Source organism: Chelon labrosus, assembly GCF_963514085.1.
Source record: "Chelon labrosus genome assembly, chromosome: 2".
Lineage (NCBI taxonomy): Eukaryota > Metazoa > Chordata > Actinopteri > Mugiliformes > Mugilidae > Chelon > Chelon labrosus.
Genome location: NC_140338.1, coordinates 22470337 through 22485962, shown reverse-complemented (window position 1 = coordinate 22485962; position 15626 = coordinate 22470337). Strand labels below are relative to the sequence as shown.

At 39.8% G+C, this 15626-nt stretch overlaps 1 protein-coding gene across 3 annotated transcripts; it reads right to left on the bottom strand.

Moving 5' to 3' along the window:
• Positions 1-2796: 2796 nt before the first annotated feature.
• cd5 (CD5 molecule) lies at positions 2797-14534 on the bottom strand. 3 transcript variants are annotated; one of them, XM_084556542.1, is made up of 6 exons: positions 14410-14534; positions 7522-7890; positions 6888-7019; positions 5843-5893; positions 4478-4543; positions 2797-4368 (listed from the first exon to the last, which is right to left on the bottom strand). In XM_084556542.1, the coding sequence occupies exons 1-6, from the start codon at positions 14456-14458 to the stop codon at positions 4298-4300; spliced, it is 738 nt and encodes a 245-aa protein (XP_084412668.1). In that variant the 5' UTR covers positions 14459-14534; the 3' UTR covers positions 2797-4297. The 3 variants fall into 3 exon arrangements, with proteins under 3 accessions (XP_084412668.1, XP_084412667.1, XP_084412669.1); XM_084556541.1 differs by having other exon boundaries at positions 2797-4543; XM_084556543.1 differs by lacking the exon at positions 4478-4543.
• Positions 14535-15626: the final 1092 nt, after the last annotated feature.

Here is a 15626-nt window from a genome sequence, read left to right as displayed (position 1 = left end):
ATCAAAAATATCAACAACAGGGAAACAACTAGGAGATCAACTAGAAACAGCAAGGAAACCCAAAGAAGGACATATGGAAACCAACAGGGACAAACAGATGAACTGACAGGACTATATATACATACAGGACTAGGATACAGGTCGACCTAGGGAATGAAGAATGAGGGAAAGACAGAAGGAGGACACAAAGACTGTTGAGAGGAATCACAATAGTGGAAGAAAACAACCAAAGAAAAGCAACAAGACTCAGGGTAAAGGACTATTACAAAATAAGACAGGGAGCACAAGGGAAACCAAACAGGACTACAGAAAATGTTCAAAACTCAATATCATGAAGAAACAGAAACGTTTAAAGCCCAATATCATGACAATTGAATATTGCTTGCTTTTTGGACAAATGCCTAAAGAGTGGACTGGCAGTGACAGGCAGTGGTAGAACTCGGTATTAACCTAAAATGACTGAGAGAACAATATCAATTCACCAGTCTCTAGCCTGAGGACAGCCAGGTAGACACAAAAACAGAGAGAGGACAGCAGGAAAAGGAAGAGGAGACGATACCATACGTGATGCATGTAACATGAGAGACTGATAATGAATCAAAAGAATATTGTAGAAATGCTGCGTATACAGTGTACTCATTAAGTTACTGTTAGGAGAATAAACAAGAGCATAGGGACTTAGAGCTACGTTAGGGACAATAGTGGTACTAGGACGAGTGAGTTGGCAGGCACAAATATATGAGGTTTCATACGCAGATTGGAGAATTATGCACACTGTTTAGGAAGGAATAGATAACAGGTATGATAATGCAAAAAGTCACCCACAGAAATGTTATTGCTATAACCTCTCCATACACCATAATAGATATATCTCACACTGAGGGGCCATATGTGTCAGTCCTACATATTGCTGTCTTTCTTCTCCGCCCCCTCCATATTTGTCCCCTCATTTCAATCCCCTGCTGGATAATCTGCAGTTGTAATCTGCAGTCATCTGTCATTGTACCTCTGGTTGGGGCATTTGCAATGAGGCCAGATTATCATCTCATAGCATGACCTGACCAGGGAGGACAAGGTAAAATAAAACCCACGCATGTACAGATGGACACTACGCACACACAGACACACACACACATACACACATATACAAGTTTATAGGGTATAGCCAGACATTTTTTCCAAACCAGCTCAGTGGTGTTTTTTTTACGGGAACTACCCTTTCCTGAGGTCCTAGAGGAGGCCTATTCAATTACAGGCCTGTGACCCACATGTGGCCCAGAACCAACTCAGAGTGGCCCAGCCAGCCTGAATGGATTTAACTGAACTGAAGAGGGCACCTCGTTTCGCAATATTAACCTTGAGTGCAGCACTCAGTATAGCCTAGCAACAGCATACCCACATTGTAGTGTGTTGTTCTGAAGTGTAGCGACGCTGACATGAATAGTGCCCAGAGTGTGCCCAATGGTGTCCTCAATAGTCCAAGATTCACTTTAAATCAGTAAGGAGACTATTCTTTCTTGGGTGGCACAGCGGTGTGGTGGTTAGCACTGACACCTCACAGCAAGGAGGTTCTGGAGTTTGCATGTTCTCCCTGTGTCTGCGTGGGTTCTCTCCAGGTACTCCAGCTTCCTCCCACCGTCCAAAGACATGCTCTAGGTTAACTGGTGATTCTAAATTGGCCGTAGGTGTGCATGTGAGTGTGAATGGTTGTCTGTCTCTCTGTGTTAGCCCTGTGATGGACTGATGACCTGTCCAGGGTGTACCCTGCCTCTCACCTGATGACAGCTGGGATAGGCTCCAGCCCCCACGTGACCCTTCACAGGACAATGAATAAATGGTTCTCTTTCCTCACAGAGTTAAGCGACTGTTCCTGGTGAGTACCTTAGAGGACAACGGCCTTGCAAAGGAGCGTGGGTGGATGTGAGCCTGCTGGGTCCATGTTGTGGCCAGTGCGTTATGTTGAGTAGGACTCAAAAACCCAGGACAAGGACCTTGTTGGACCAAACACAGGACTTAGGAGTTCACGGTAAAAAAAAACAAAAAACGGGGAAACAAAAGCAATGGTTCACAACCCAGAAGTGGATTCAAAAGAGCATCATATCAGCAGTTTAATTTGGCTTGTTTGCTGGGCAATAAACTTCCAAACTACATGCTTACCTGTGGGCTATTTGAATTCATTTCAACTTAAAGCATGAAATTATGTGTGACTTAAAAGGAATAAAACGGTGCATAAGAAGAGACTCCGTGAGAGGTCAGGAAAAATCCTGATGATGGATGGTTTCAACAGATGGTCCCAAGTGGACACAGTGTGGCAAAAGAAATAAGCCATGTTATGTTCAGTGGACTGTCTCTTCACTGCCATTACAAAATGTTTAATCGATTAGTAGCTTGTTCAAATCCATCAGTGATAGCTTAGACAGGTTGTAAAGATGAATGGATGAATAAACCTCCACCCTGACTTCCCCATGCAGGAAACAAAAGTGATATTCTGAAGAAGAAAGGAAAATAAGAGGCAAAAGAGATCAGCAAAATGAATCAACAGGCACTAAAAGAAACATGAGAAGGAAGAGAGAGACAAGAGAAGTATAATGTAAAAGAGAGGTCATACATGTTGTGCCAGAAATAATACAAACAGGATGTTGGTGTCAACGGCAAAGGAAACCACATTTCTGTTCCCCGTAACCACCTTCGTCTCACACTCCTTCCTCCTCTTTTCTCTCTCTTGCTCTTTCTGTCTTCAAATTACAGCGTTTTTGTTGTAGTGCTTCAAAGACAATACATCAGGACAAAGACGACTTGGCTGCATCATTTTATTGAAATTCAAATAACTTCAGTCAGTAAAACAGATGTTAATAATTCAATACAATCAGGACATTTCTAGAAGAGTCTTTCTTATTAATGGAACATTCCAACGTGTTGGTTAACACATTTACTTTTCTCAGTTTGATCACTGTTTTTATTTACACACAGAGATCTCAGGTTGCGACAGGAGTACGACTTGCTTCACGCAAAGACTGGAAGAAGAGGGAACTGCTTGCCGAGCTAAAACGTGAAAAACACACAGTATCTGAACAGCTGTGTTGTGTCACTAAACCCATCGGTGGTGAAACCATAATGTCTGAGAAGATGTGTTTTCTATGTTGTTCCTTTAGAACGTTATGCTATAAGAGATCGAGCAAAGTTGTTCTGGATTGCGCTGCGTCATTTCAGTGACATAAATGGCGCTAACACGAGCTAACTTCTGCTGCTGGAGTTTGCAATTCAGCCAGTAAACAGCCTGGCTGGAAGAGGCTACACATGCATTTCTAAAAAAAAGTTTGCACTCCACAAATCTACAGTCAGACAGATTGTGAATAAATTGTAGAGATTTAAGACCAAGAAAGATCACTCCAAGATAAAGATGCAAAATAGTTTGAGAGGTCATAAAGGAACCCCACGCTGGCTAAAATGTTTTTCTGAGGGGATTTTCTTGAAAATTTATATCATGGCTGAAATAAATGTTTGGAATCATTCTTCCCTCCATTAGTAGATGGTGGTGTTATCACTAAGCTAGTGACCTCCGGCTACCTTGAAAAAAAAAAAGTAAGTTAGGTAAATCAGACACAATCTGCATCAGCAGAACACCAAGTTCTCCCCTCCATTCAGTATCAGTGTATATAACATGACTTGTTTTATATAGATAGTATTTACAAAAAATAATAATAATATCAAAAAAGGGACCCCAAGGACAGTTGTGATTGATCTCAGGACTTAACCCGAGGCTGGCTGCTGCAGTTTCATTATTATGAACATTTGAATATACATTGGATGTGAAATTGTGCAGCTGAGTGAATAGGGTTAGAGAACACTGGGTTAGAGAACACTGGGTTAGAGAACACTGGGTTAGAGAACACTGAACAACCATGGTGTGCATGGCAGAGTAGCAAGGACAAAGGCACTGCTCTCCGAAACACCAACCATACAAGTCGTTCTACAAATGAATGGTTACAGAAGAACAAATGAATGTTTTGGAACGGCCAATTCAAAGTCCTGACCTCAATCCAATAGCAATGTTGTGGAAGGACTGGTAGGAAGCAGCTGATGTGAGGAAATCCACCAACATCTCAGGACTGAAGCGATTCTGCACTGAGGAGTCTGCAAACATTCCTCCAAGCCGCTGTAGACGACTGATCAGAAGTTACCGGAAATGTTTTGTTGCTGTTATTGCTGCACAAGGGGGTCTACAATATAATTCAGAAACAGTCACACACGGAAACACACGTTGAGGCCACATGAAGATGATGGGGGCAGAGGCGTGTCAGAAGTTGTAGCCGCTGTTCCTGTTCGACGAAGGCTCTCTGCTGTTACTGACTGCCAGACGCTCCAGAGCTGATTCGACAAGACACAGGAGAGAAAACAGATTTAAAGCAATACAATGGCTGTCGAAGGAGAAGCGAGTCCACTGAGAGAATGTATACAGTATATACTGGAGTGTTACCAGGATAGGACAGTCTCTTCTCTCCTTCATTGTTTACAGCGGTAGTTTTCCCCCGATGGTAAGACACTGACCGAGACAGATAACAAACATCATAGTTTATATTAGTCCCTATCCCCTACATCAACTCCCATGTGCAGACTAGGGGTTGACTAGTCCACTAGCTGACTTTACTGTTGTGCCCTGTAGCTTTGTTTTTTATCTCAGCTACATTACCATATGTTGCAGCACGCTCTGAAGTACTATTAAACGCTATTGATGGTGCAGATTTATACAGGTTAAACGTATCTGCAGCGCACAATATTAATAAGCGCATGTGTTTATGTTCAGTTCTGTTGTGTTCTATTAGTTGACTTTGTCGCTGTGGTTGTAGAGCGTGTTTCTTATTTTCTTTTTTTTTTTCTTGCCGAGCGAGAGCTACATATTAGAAGCGTTAGGGTTAGGGTTAGCGGTGTCTATGATGTCGACGTGGGTTACAGTAGCTCGTGTTCAAGTTTCAATAACCTTGCAGAAAAGCCTCAGTAGTTTCTTCTGTGTGAAACGTTACAATATGTATTCAGGTCATGAACATAGATTTCATTGTTGTAAAGTATTACTTTCTACTGTGTTTTCATGAGCGACGTCATTGACCAGTTGACTCGACTTTCACCACATATTAGTTGACTTTAAAAAATTGTAAGTCGTTCAACCCCTAGTGCAGATCCACACTAACAGTTTGCAAGTCCAGCGGTTCTCAGCTCCAAGCCGACTGCTTGCTGCTGAAGGTGTAAACCTTTATAATTACCCTCACAGAAAGCAGAAAGCTGCATCGCACCATGCTGCACACGGTTTACATTTCATTTTTTTTTCTTTCTTTCTTTTTTACACACAAGTAGTATTTAGGGTAGTTTTAATTAATAATAACCTTGGGCTATGTTCAAAGTATGAATATAAAACACGTGTTTATCAAATTTTGTACATCCAGATGAAACACAGCAGATGCAACTTTGAAGTTTAGTTTTATGTTGAACCACATCATTATTATAATAAGTATAATTAACTCAAATACAAGATGGCATTCTTTGTCACATAAAAAAAAAGTTCTGCTGTTAATGAGGACATTTGTTATGGATTATTTGTGTAGAGTATAGAGTGCAGCAGATGAATGTGGGTCCGGGTCAAAGAAAACTACAGCGTGTGTGTTGAGGTAGGTAATGGAGGAATATGTCAGACAGTGCAAAAGCGTGGAATACAATTTATAGACGACACAAAATTAATAGAATATCCAAAAAAAGTTTTTTAATCTTTTTTGGATATACCATGACCTGGATGACTGAGAACCTTCACAGACAACACTAATAGAAAAAAATAATTAAGTGTGTGACTCACCACTGTGACTCTGGGTTGGCCCAATCCAGCGATTCTGCCTCTTGTCTGATACTGAATATTAATAATACATGCATGTCAACACATTCATAGTAGAAAGTTGTTGTGATCATAGGTGACAAAATTATAAATGATTTTACTCACTACAGTACAAGGTCTTGTATTAAAATAATTCAAGACTAGACCATTTGTTCATTTGACATTCCATCAAGAATCCAGAAACAAAAATTGGTAAAAAAAAAAAAAATTAAATTAAAAAAAATTGTATTATTATTATTATTTGTTTATTAATGTGATCTAATGTAATGTAATCTGTTCCCAGGCTTCAGATTTTATGCTCATATGAAGAAGAGCACATGTATAACCAGGCAAATTTAATTTTTAATCTAAAATTGTTGAAGAGGAGAAAAAACATAAATAAATAAATTTGGAATTACTGTTGTTTATGTGACGTGAAATTTTACCTCACAGTCTGAGTTAAATTTTCTAAGATAGCACCTACATGAGAATTTGCTCCAGCAGACGTAAGGTCCGTTATCGGGACTCTGCACGCCTCGCCAGCGAGCCTTAGTGGTTGTGAAGCATTGATGTGTTAACTACAGTCTCTGCTGTATCTCAGCTCCCGGTGGTGCTCAAACTATACGTGGTTACGAACAGAGCTGCACACACTGCTATGGTAAATGGTCTTGTGTTTATACATGACACATCAACCTGTTTGTTCACACACCACTGCGAGCATCTTCAGCTTCAGCTTCGGTGTGTGGTCCATGTACTGTTAACTGTTAGTTAACTAGCTAAGTAACGTTAAGCATCAAAGAATGAAACAAATGAAATAATGTGATGCTACTGAAGGTTTTTTTATTCAGATTTATTCAGATGTCTCTTCTCCATAGTTAAGATTAGACTACCAGGATTACATTTTTATTGTCAATCTTTCTTTATTTTCTTCTCTTTTTTTTTCACTCAAAACTTATTGAAATAGTTGCAATTGTCATACATGCTCTTTTGCTCTCTCGTCCTGTGTGTGTGTGTTTGTGCGTGTACTCACATTTCTTCTGCAGAGCGTTTATGGTGGGTCTGGTGAATCGGATCAGTAAAAGGACAAGCAGTACACAGGAGAGCAAAGCTGTCACAACTTTGTAGGTATGCAGCTGCCCATTAACATCTGGGAGAATCTCAGCTGTAAACACATGGAGAGAGAGAGAGAGAGAGAGAGAGAGAGAGAGAAGGTATGCAGAACATGTTTTATTGTATGTACACTGTCTGGCTTCAGCCATAATTTTCAACAAAACATGATTAAATTCAGTTCAGTTCAGACTACTCTTCATTTCCTCTGAAACTGCTGACAGAACCAGGCTCAGGGTGGAAGACCATCTGCCTCAGGGTGAGTGGACGTTGTTCATAACATGCATTAAAAACTGTCACGTTCCGAAAGCTTATTTCTACTTTACTTGATCGTATAGCTCCCATTTCCAATTAGAAATTTGCTCACAGTTGCTCACCGTGTTGTTTGCACACCAGAATTAAATCAAGGAGTGTATCTTTAAATAACACATCACCTACGATTATATAGTGCATCACAGACTGTCGATTCTAAAATGTCAAACCGCAACAGGACATGATATTGGTTCACTTACACGCACATCCACAGACGAGCAGCAGCACACAGATTGTAGACCTACCTCTGCATGTGACTGCCAGTATCTCGCACGGGGAACTGTTGTATGCTCCGTCTTCGATGTTATATCCACGCATCTTTTTGCCTTTGCCAAAGTACGGTTTGTCATAACAGCCTTTCTTGTTTTGACACACATTATGCAGAATCTCCCAGACATTTATCTTCGGACTGTGACAGACAGGAAGGGATTTAGATTTCGGCATCACGTAGACAAGGCCTTCACATTCACTTGTCCAGGTGACTGTGACGAGTCCCAGGGCAGGTGGAGCAGTGGTGGTGGTGGCAGTGATTTTTGCTGGAGTAACAACGGTACTCAAATTATTGGGAGTTGGAGTGGAGCTGTTCCCTGTGTGGTTCTGACCATGTGCCGCTCCTAGGGGACAGAAATGAGTTAGTATGGAAAACAGGTAGATGAATGCACCGGTCAAAAACAACCAACGACTATGTGAAGAGTGGGGCTCTGTCCCGGCGCTCACTGTTCACCATCTGATGAGTCTGCAACATCACTCGCAACATATAATGAAAATGAGAAAACAAAACACATCTGAAGGTCTCATTAGGGCCTTTTTGTCTTTTGGATTAACACAAATTTTTTTGCTTTTCAGTCACAGCAGAAGACAGTTCTCAGAGTAATTTGAATCCAGTTTCGCCCTTGGGGTTACTGACTTTGGGATGGCAGCAAACGATGGCTCAAAATAAAAATGACTGATAATTCCTCTAAACATTTATTGAAACCAAAGTAGTGTTCTACTTCTGACAATGTGAGGAGTAGAAAGTACAGCTATAGTATTTGTGTTTAAATGTAGATGATGTCCTCAATGTACTCAAGTAAAATATAGTAAAAGAAGTATAGTAATAGAATCTTGTGATAGTTGCAAAGACAAATAGATTTAGTATACAGGATAATTTGAAACTAATATATTTCATTTATTCATAAGGACTAGTCCACTCATTCTAGCAGTAATATCTGTCCACCGTACGGAAGATATCAATACGGCTTGAAACCACAAATGTATTCATCAGATTTGCGTGAGTGAAAGCTTTATCGTAGTTATTTTTAACCACTTACTCTGTGGGATGGAAGATATTTCATGTCAGTATATAAACTTCAGTATTTTGATCAATATTCAGTATTCAAAACAAAAGTCTGCTTTAATAATTATTATGTTGTGTGCGTAGTACGAATGTACCGTAGATTATAAAGAACTAAAATGTTTTTACAGCGTCCTCTCTCTTCTCATCCAAGTGTTTAAAGCTTGTACGCTGCCTCGCATGTTTTATTTAAAATCTGCGGAAACACATCCTTCAAACTGTACAGGAGGCAGTGTGCATAAATATATAGTGAACACATTTGTCAGTGTCTGCACAAGAAATAACAATATTCCTTCACAAAGGCATGAAAATATTATAATACATGATCATCCTTTGTTACACTTATTACAGGAGGATCCAAGGAAAAAACCAAAATGCAGATTGCCGAAGCGTGAGCGGCGGTAGTCCAGGGGCGCGTTTCTCAAAAGCGAACGCTACTTACTGGCAGACGACATTACACCCAGGTTACAAATGCAGCGTCGTGTTTCACATAATGACTGTAACATTTTCAGGTCTTACAGCACTGTCAAGTTCAGGTCTAGGCAACTTGTACAGTTTAGTTTTTAATTAGTGAAACAGCTCAGATTGGGCAGCAGAAATTAGGACGACTATCTGGCTGAGCAGCTCGGGAGCGTGGCCGGCCACGGAGGGAAGCACACAAACTTTTGAGTTTACCGTGAAAGGGAACGTAAGAATGATTACTGAAGACATCTATATGTTTGACAATGGGATGATAATCACTGCTCTACTGATCAGAACAACATGATAGCAGTATATATATAAACAGTACTGTTGTGCAGTACTGTTGTTGAACCTTGCTGTTCCTGTTGAACAGGACGAGAAAAATATGCAGCCAAACCAGCAGTCAGTTCAGAGTAGTAAGTATTATACCTTAACATGGTTTAACTGATATAATATGTCTTAATGACTGAGTCATTGTTTTATTTTATTTATCTTGCAGATGTGTTTAATTGTGTCCGTTCTCCCGTTTCACTTTTCTAATTTAAGAATCAGCAACAGCAAACTCAACATAACACAGAACATAATCTCACGTGGTGTGGAACCACAAAGATACTCTTGTTTTAAGTAGAATTTTTTTTTTTTTGACAAAACAGGTTCTCGGGGAAAACATAGGTTTCTCAGACAGCTTTTCAAATGTCACTTTTTCATTTTCTGAACACCACAAACCCCTTTCTATTCAGCGCCGCTCTGTGGGGGTGGTGGCGCAGATTTCAAAGCCTCCACACACATAACTGAAACTATCCGCACGGCTCGACGCCACCGTGGGGAAAAGTGATTTTGTTTGTTTTTTTTGTTTGTTTTTTTTTTTTTCTTTAAAAGTTTTGCTGTGTGGCTCGTGGTTTGTTTCCATGTCACACCACTCAGCTTTGTGTCAAACTTTAAAAAGTTCTCCCTTTTTTTTTTCTTTCTTTCTGTTTCACGTGTCTAGCTTATTTTTGTGATAACGTACACACTGTATAAGCACGATGAAAATAAGTATTTCGTATTTGAATTGGATTTCTTTCAGTACGTCAAGCAACAATGAAATACTGTCAGGATCTGCAGTAAAATTACAGACATCTGAAAAAGCTGCAGCTTTAAATGTGTTTAATGCAATTCAGTGTAGGAGAAATACCTCCCAACACAACAATGCAACGAATTAACAAAAATTTAAAAAACAGAATTTATAGTTTTTTGTTGCTTGTGGTATAATTTATAGTAGTATAATATATCATGTGTGTATTATTACTGATGGTTTGGTGTAAAACAGGTCTTGAGGGCTTTCATACCAAATACCAGGATAAGACCCCACAACTGACCCCAAACGCAACAACTCACAAATTCAGTTTTCTTCCTCAGATGAATGTTTTGCCAGACTTGTTACACTACCCTGGCACCTGTTTCAGACAATGCTGCAATTTTCTGAATTCCCAAGCTGATCTAACCCTGCAATGTTTTTTTTGTTTTTTTTAAAGGCCTTCAATGAGTAAATAATAAGACCTGGTAGTTATGGGGTTAGTTCTTTATCACTGGGAAACAACTCGGACTGAGTAAATCAGAATTTACGAGAGAGAAATGACAGTTTGTATGATGATGCTATTGACACATATCAAGTGCTCGTCAGCGATCAATAAATGGGTGAGCAAAACGTTTTTAAAGTTTTACTATGATAAGGCGGGAAATCCTTTTGTCAGCTCATAATTTGCACAAGACACGCTGTCTGACGAACTCTGTAGGAGGTGACACTCCTTGGAGACGTGTGCTCACAATTCAGATTCTAACTATGACATAAATGACATGCTTTAGGAATATCAGTGTTTTTGCTTGTTGGTTTGCTGTGCAGCTCCGAGCATTCATTTGATTATTTTTCACATATTTGTTGAGTTAGTCTATGTGTGCTGTCCTTCGTAAAAACTTATTTGTACAAGAGGCATCGGCGTATCATTTTAAGCTGTGCTCTGTGACTGTGATGCTTATTTTAAATACAGTATAAGTGTGTTTTCAATGCCACATATTCTATATTACTATTTTTTTTCTATTAAGTGTTTTGCACTTAATAATAGAAAAAAAGTTCACTCAGTAATAAAAATGTGCAGTCGGCCTGTTTCAAGTATTTTATTCTAAATTCTTCTGTCTTTTTTGAGCTGGTCGGTTCCTGAATCACCCAAGTTATACGAATCTTCGTACTGAATAAGGAATCACTAGTCTGAAGTCTCCATTAACCCAGATCCTATGAGTCCTTTGGCTGACCGCTAAAACATACCGAATATATTAGTGAAATTTCCTATTTTCAAGGAAAAGATTGATAAAATGTCTACAAAAAGATTACGCAACTCTATTTAATAATATATTATAATTTAAAAGAAGAACAGATTGAAACCTGTGTGAATTGTTGATTCGTTAAACCTTCGCGTCTGTTTCGGAAGTTTAGGAATTTGAAACTAGACAACAACAATAACAAAAAAATTTAATCTTAAAATAATTTAACAACAAATAATAATATATATTTATTTAAAATAAAAAATACTGATTATTAATTCAGGTCACAGCTTACTATGTACCTACAGTGAAATTGTCTAATTACTGAGTGCATCTAGCGCTTGACATGTTTATTTATATTTGAAGAGAAAACAAGATTAAAATAAAACTACTGTCTTGATATTCCTTTATTTTTTGCAGTGCAATGACCACTCCTGTCCTCCTCTTATTTTCTGTAACATCAGCATCAGGGTCCTGGTGATATTGGAAAGTTGCGTAAAAAAATACGCAACATCCCCAACGTTAATACAAAATACGTCCATTCTCAACACGCTGTTAGTGGCACAATGAGCAGCTCGTGTACTACTGTATGTTACTGGTACGGGAATATGAGCACAGCTGGTTAATAGATAGATGTACACTATAGATCATTACCAGTTGGGAGTAAAATATTTTGTACCTCTTCTCCTGGAATGATTGTGACGATGGGATTTATTCTTGATGGCTAAAGTGTAAATCTTCTAAAAACGTTATCGATAAATCTCTTCCAAACATATAACTGAGGTGTAGAAATAGGAATAAAAAGAGGAATGTGTCTGGAATCAAAATGGTTTCAATTTTACGGGCCACAGTGTAGATAAAGAGGCAGAGTCGTGGAGTACTGGTGAGAGAAGCAGACAATGGACCATAAGGTCATAGGTTCGCACGTCCGTGGCTGAGGTGACTTGAGTATGCTCCTAACGCCCAAACCCATCCCCAGGAGTCACACTAGTGATAGCCCACTGCTCCGAGCGTACACTCTGTTGTGTCAGTACATGGATGGGTTAAACGCAGAGAAAGAATTTCCACGAGGCATCAATAGAGGAAAAACTGTCATTACACGAATGAATACAGACGGAGCCAAACCATAAAACTCAGCATGTTTGTACAAACTCCAAATGAGTGAAAATGAAAAATAGTAGTCCAAATGACCCGATGAAGGAAATAAAAATATCCAAGGACAGACAAACGTATAGGGTTTTTTAGACTAAATCCCAGTGCCTTGTCAAATTATTCAAACAATGGATGAACGTATCAACACTGTCAGCTGTTACCAGTTTTGTGAGTAGAGTTGGTCAGAATGTGTTTTCACGCAAGTTCAAAACTAGCTCCAGAATTGCCCTGCATTGGCTAAGCAGCCTAAACTATGACTCAGATCCGAATAAAATGGTTATTCCGTGTCTTTGATCTTCCTAATATGTCTGTCTGTTCGTATTTCATTTCGCGTTACGTATTTTACATGATCCACTTTTTCCGTTCTAGTTCATGTCTAGCTCAAAACTAGCTTAAGTCTCGTTTAACTCTTAATCGATTAACGGATTTTTCTCCATTCTCGACAGCCCATTACTTTTGTATATATCATTCTTATTCTCTTTGCCTGTAAATCAGTTTGACATGACTCTGTGTCTATAAATAAGGTTGCATTGCAAATGTGTTTTTTTTTTGTGGCAGGAAATGAGCAAAGAAATGCAAAAAAAAAAAAAAAGTGCAACAAAAAAAGTGTGATTTGTGAACAGCCTTGGGGTCTATTTCTTGAGAGTTTTCGCACCGTAGGTGTGCAACAAGTCTCGTACAACATAACACATCACAATGTCTCAGTGGTTCTGGTGCTTTTTCTGTTAAACCCACAAGACATTCAGGTTTAGTCTGTTTTAAGTTTTTTTTTTTCCCATACTGATCTCACAGTGTCTGCGTGGTGATAATGTATCAACACATTTTTCGTCCCAAGCTTTCTATGCCAAAATTGGAGTTGTTTTTATTTATTTTTTTTATCTGGTCCTCCTCCGCAGAGATCTAGACTGACGTTCTGAAAACAGATTTCAGAACATGAGCGTTCTCGCCGAGTTTTAGATTTCTTCTCTTCTCTCATCTGCCATTGCCATGAAGTTCAATGCTTGAGGAAGGAAGTCTGTTCTGATGCGTGTAAACAAAAGGAGTCAAAGATGGAGGTACACTGACGGTGATCTCACGGAACTGAATCAGGGTCCTGCATTTTTCATGCTGTGCTAATGACAGTCATAGCCGAGGCCTTACCTCTGTCACCAGTCCTCTTTTCATTAAACTATTTACAAAGAAGTGAAAATATGTATTCTATGTGGGGAGCGTGTGCTCTCTCGGCCTGGTTCCGGTTAGGAGCATGGAGAGCGAATTCTAAATGAGTTATTAAGGCTTCACTCACAGTTTCAAGTTCAATTTGACCAAAACTTAGAATGTGAAGGTGCTTCTTCTTCTTGTTTTTTAGCTCATACATGCATGATACCAGGATGGCATGTAACAATAAGAAGGAAGTATCCAAGGCAGCTACAGTCGGTTAGGTTACTCCAGTCTTACTCACTTAATATAAAGACAAGACTAGTCCGAACTGTGACTTAAGACAGTAATCTGCGTAATCGTTACTGACGCAGTATTTCTATGAGAGACCACACCTCAGTTCGAAAGGTTTTGGTGAAGACAGAACTTTAGAGCTGTAAGTCCCCTGGGGTCATAAACCAGTGACCTTACTGCCCCAAAGCTGTTTCTCTAAGCATTAGTCCAGAGGTCCCACCAAACTCCCCCCAGGACAGGCCTGTCATGTAAACTCACATATAAAATAGACAGTTCATCATGTTAAAAAGTCACATTCTTGCATCCAACCCCATATTTGTCTCATTCGTTGTGAATAGGATTTAGAAGTTTGGGCCTTTAGGACGTCCTTGTATCGTAGTGGTTGAGGCCAACTACCCGCTGCCCGCTTCTTCTACTTGTCAAAGTTCAGTACGAGGCAAAATGAACGCAGACTCACCAGCAGTCACAAGCAAAAGAGCCGAGATCACAACCAGGCTGACGTCCATCACAGAATCAGCGTGAGACAAGCAGGGGAAGACGACAGACAGACAAAAGAACAGATGACACAAATCATGTCAAGACGCCGACAACAGAAAAACTGATGAGAGAGGAAATCATGCAGAGGTGTAACCACCCCTTAAAGCCCCACCCCCCGCCCGAGTTTTCTCCATGCAGTGAATCACTTCATCCCTGAACTACTGCTGCTGCCGCCGCTGCTGCTGCTTGTGCAAAACCTGCAAATTTCCTCCCTTCAAAGTGAGCGGGGTGAAGCGAGGCAAACAATGATAAGAAGAGAGGAAGGAGGAGGAGGTACGAGGAAGAGGTTGTGTGACTCAAGACTAAATCCACCTTTCAACATTTTTGCATACTTGCATACATATGTGTACGTGTTTAATGGCTTTATACTGCAAATTATATCACTTGCTACTTGTTATGACCTCCCCCCGCCCCCTTCCCCGAGGAATTTTTGCATTTCAGAGTACTGGTACTAGTACTACTAAATGTTTGTGCTTGCAATAATTGAATTTCAGTTTGGTCATATAGAGGTGCATGAGGATGTTTGTCACCCCTAGTTTGCAATGAGTGGTCCAGCTGCAGGCTTCTGGGGGCTTATTGCAAAAATGCTGGAACGAGTGAAAATTGCCTCTCTCGTTTCTTGTTTTACTTGTTTTACATACCACAGGAATAAAGCTTTTTATTTCATAAACTGTGTTTTTGTATTTATTTTTCATTTTGCGTCTCGCCGTTTAAATCTGACTCTTAAAATGGTTATTAATGGTGTATGTATTTTTGTTTATCACCTCTGCAGACACTTTGACAATGCGCTGCCCCGTGCGTTGGTGTCAGCCGGGCCTCTTTGCGGTCTGTGCAAAATACTGCAGCTCGTCTTTTAATGAGAACAAGCAATCAAGCAACACATTTCACCTACAGACCTCCCTTAACTCGCTCCCCGGTATGTTTTGTATTGATTTTAAAATGACACGCCGCTGAATGAACTGGCTCCAACATATCTCTCTGATCTCCTGAATGTTGGCTGAATGACGGAGCAAAATGTTGCAACAAGAAAGAGGTTATTGGTCTCAAAGCCTTGTAAATCTTCTTTAACAGAGGAACTCCTTATTAAATCCTTTTCTTTACCTCGACTTGTTTACAGTATATTGTCCAATTTGGCTG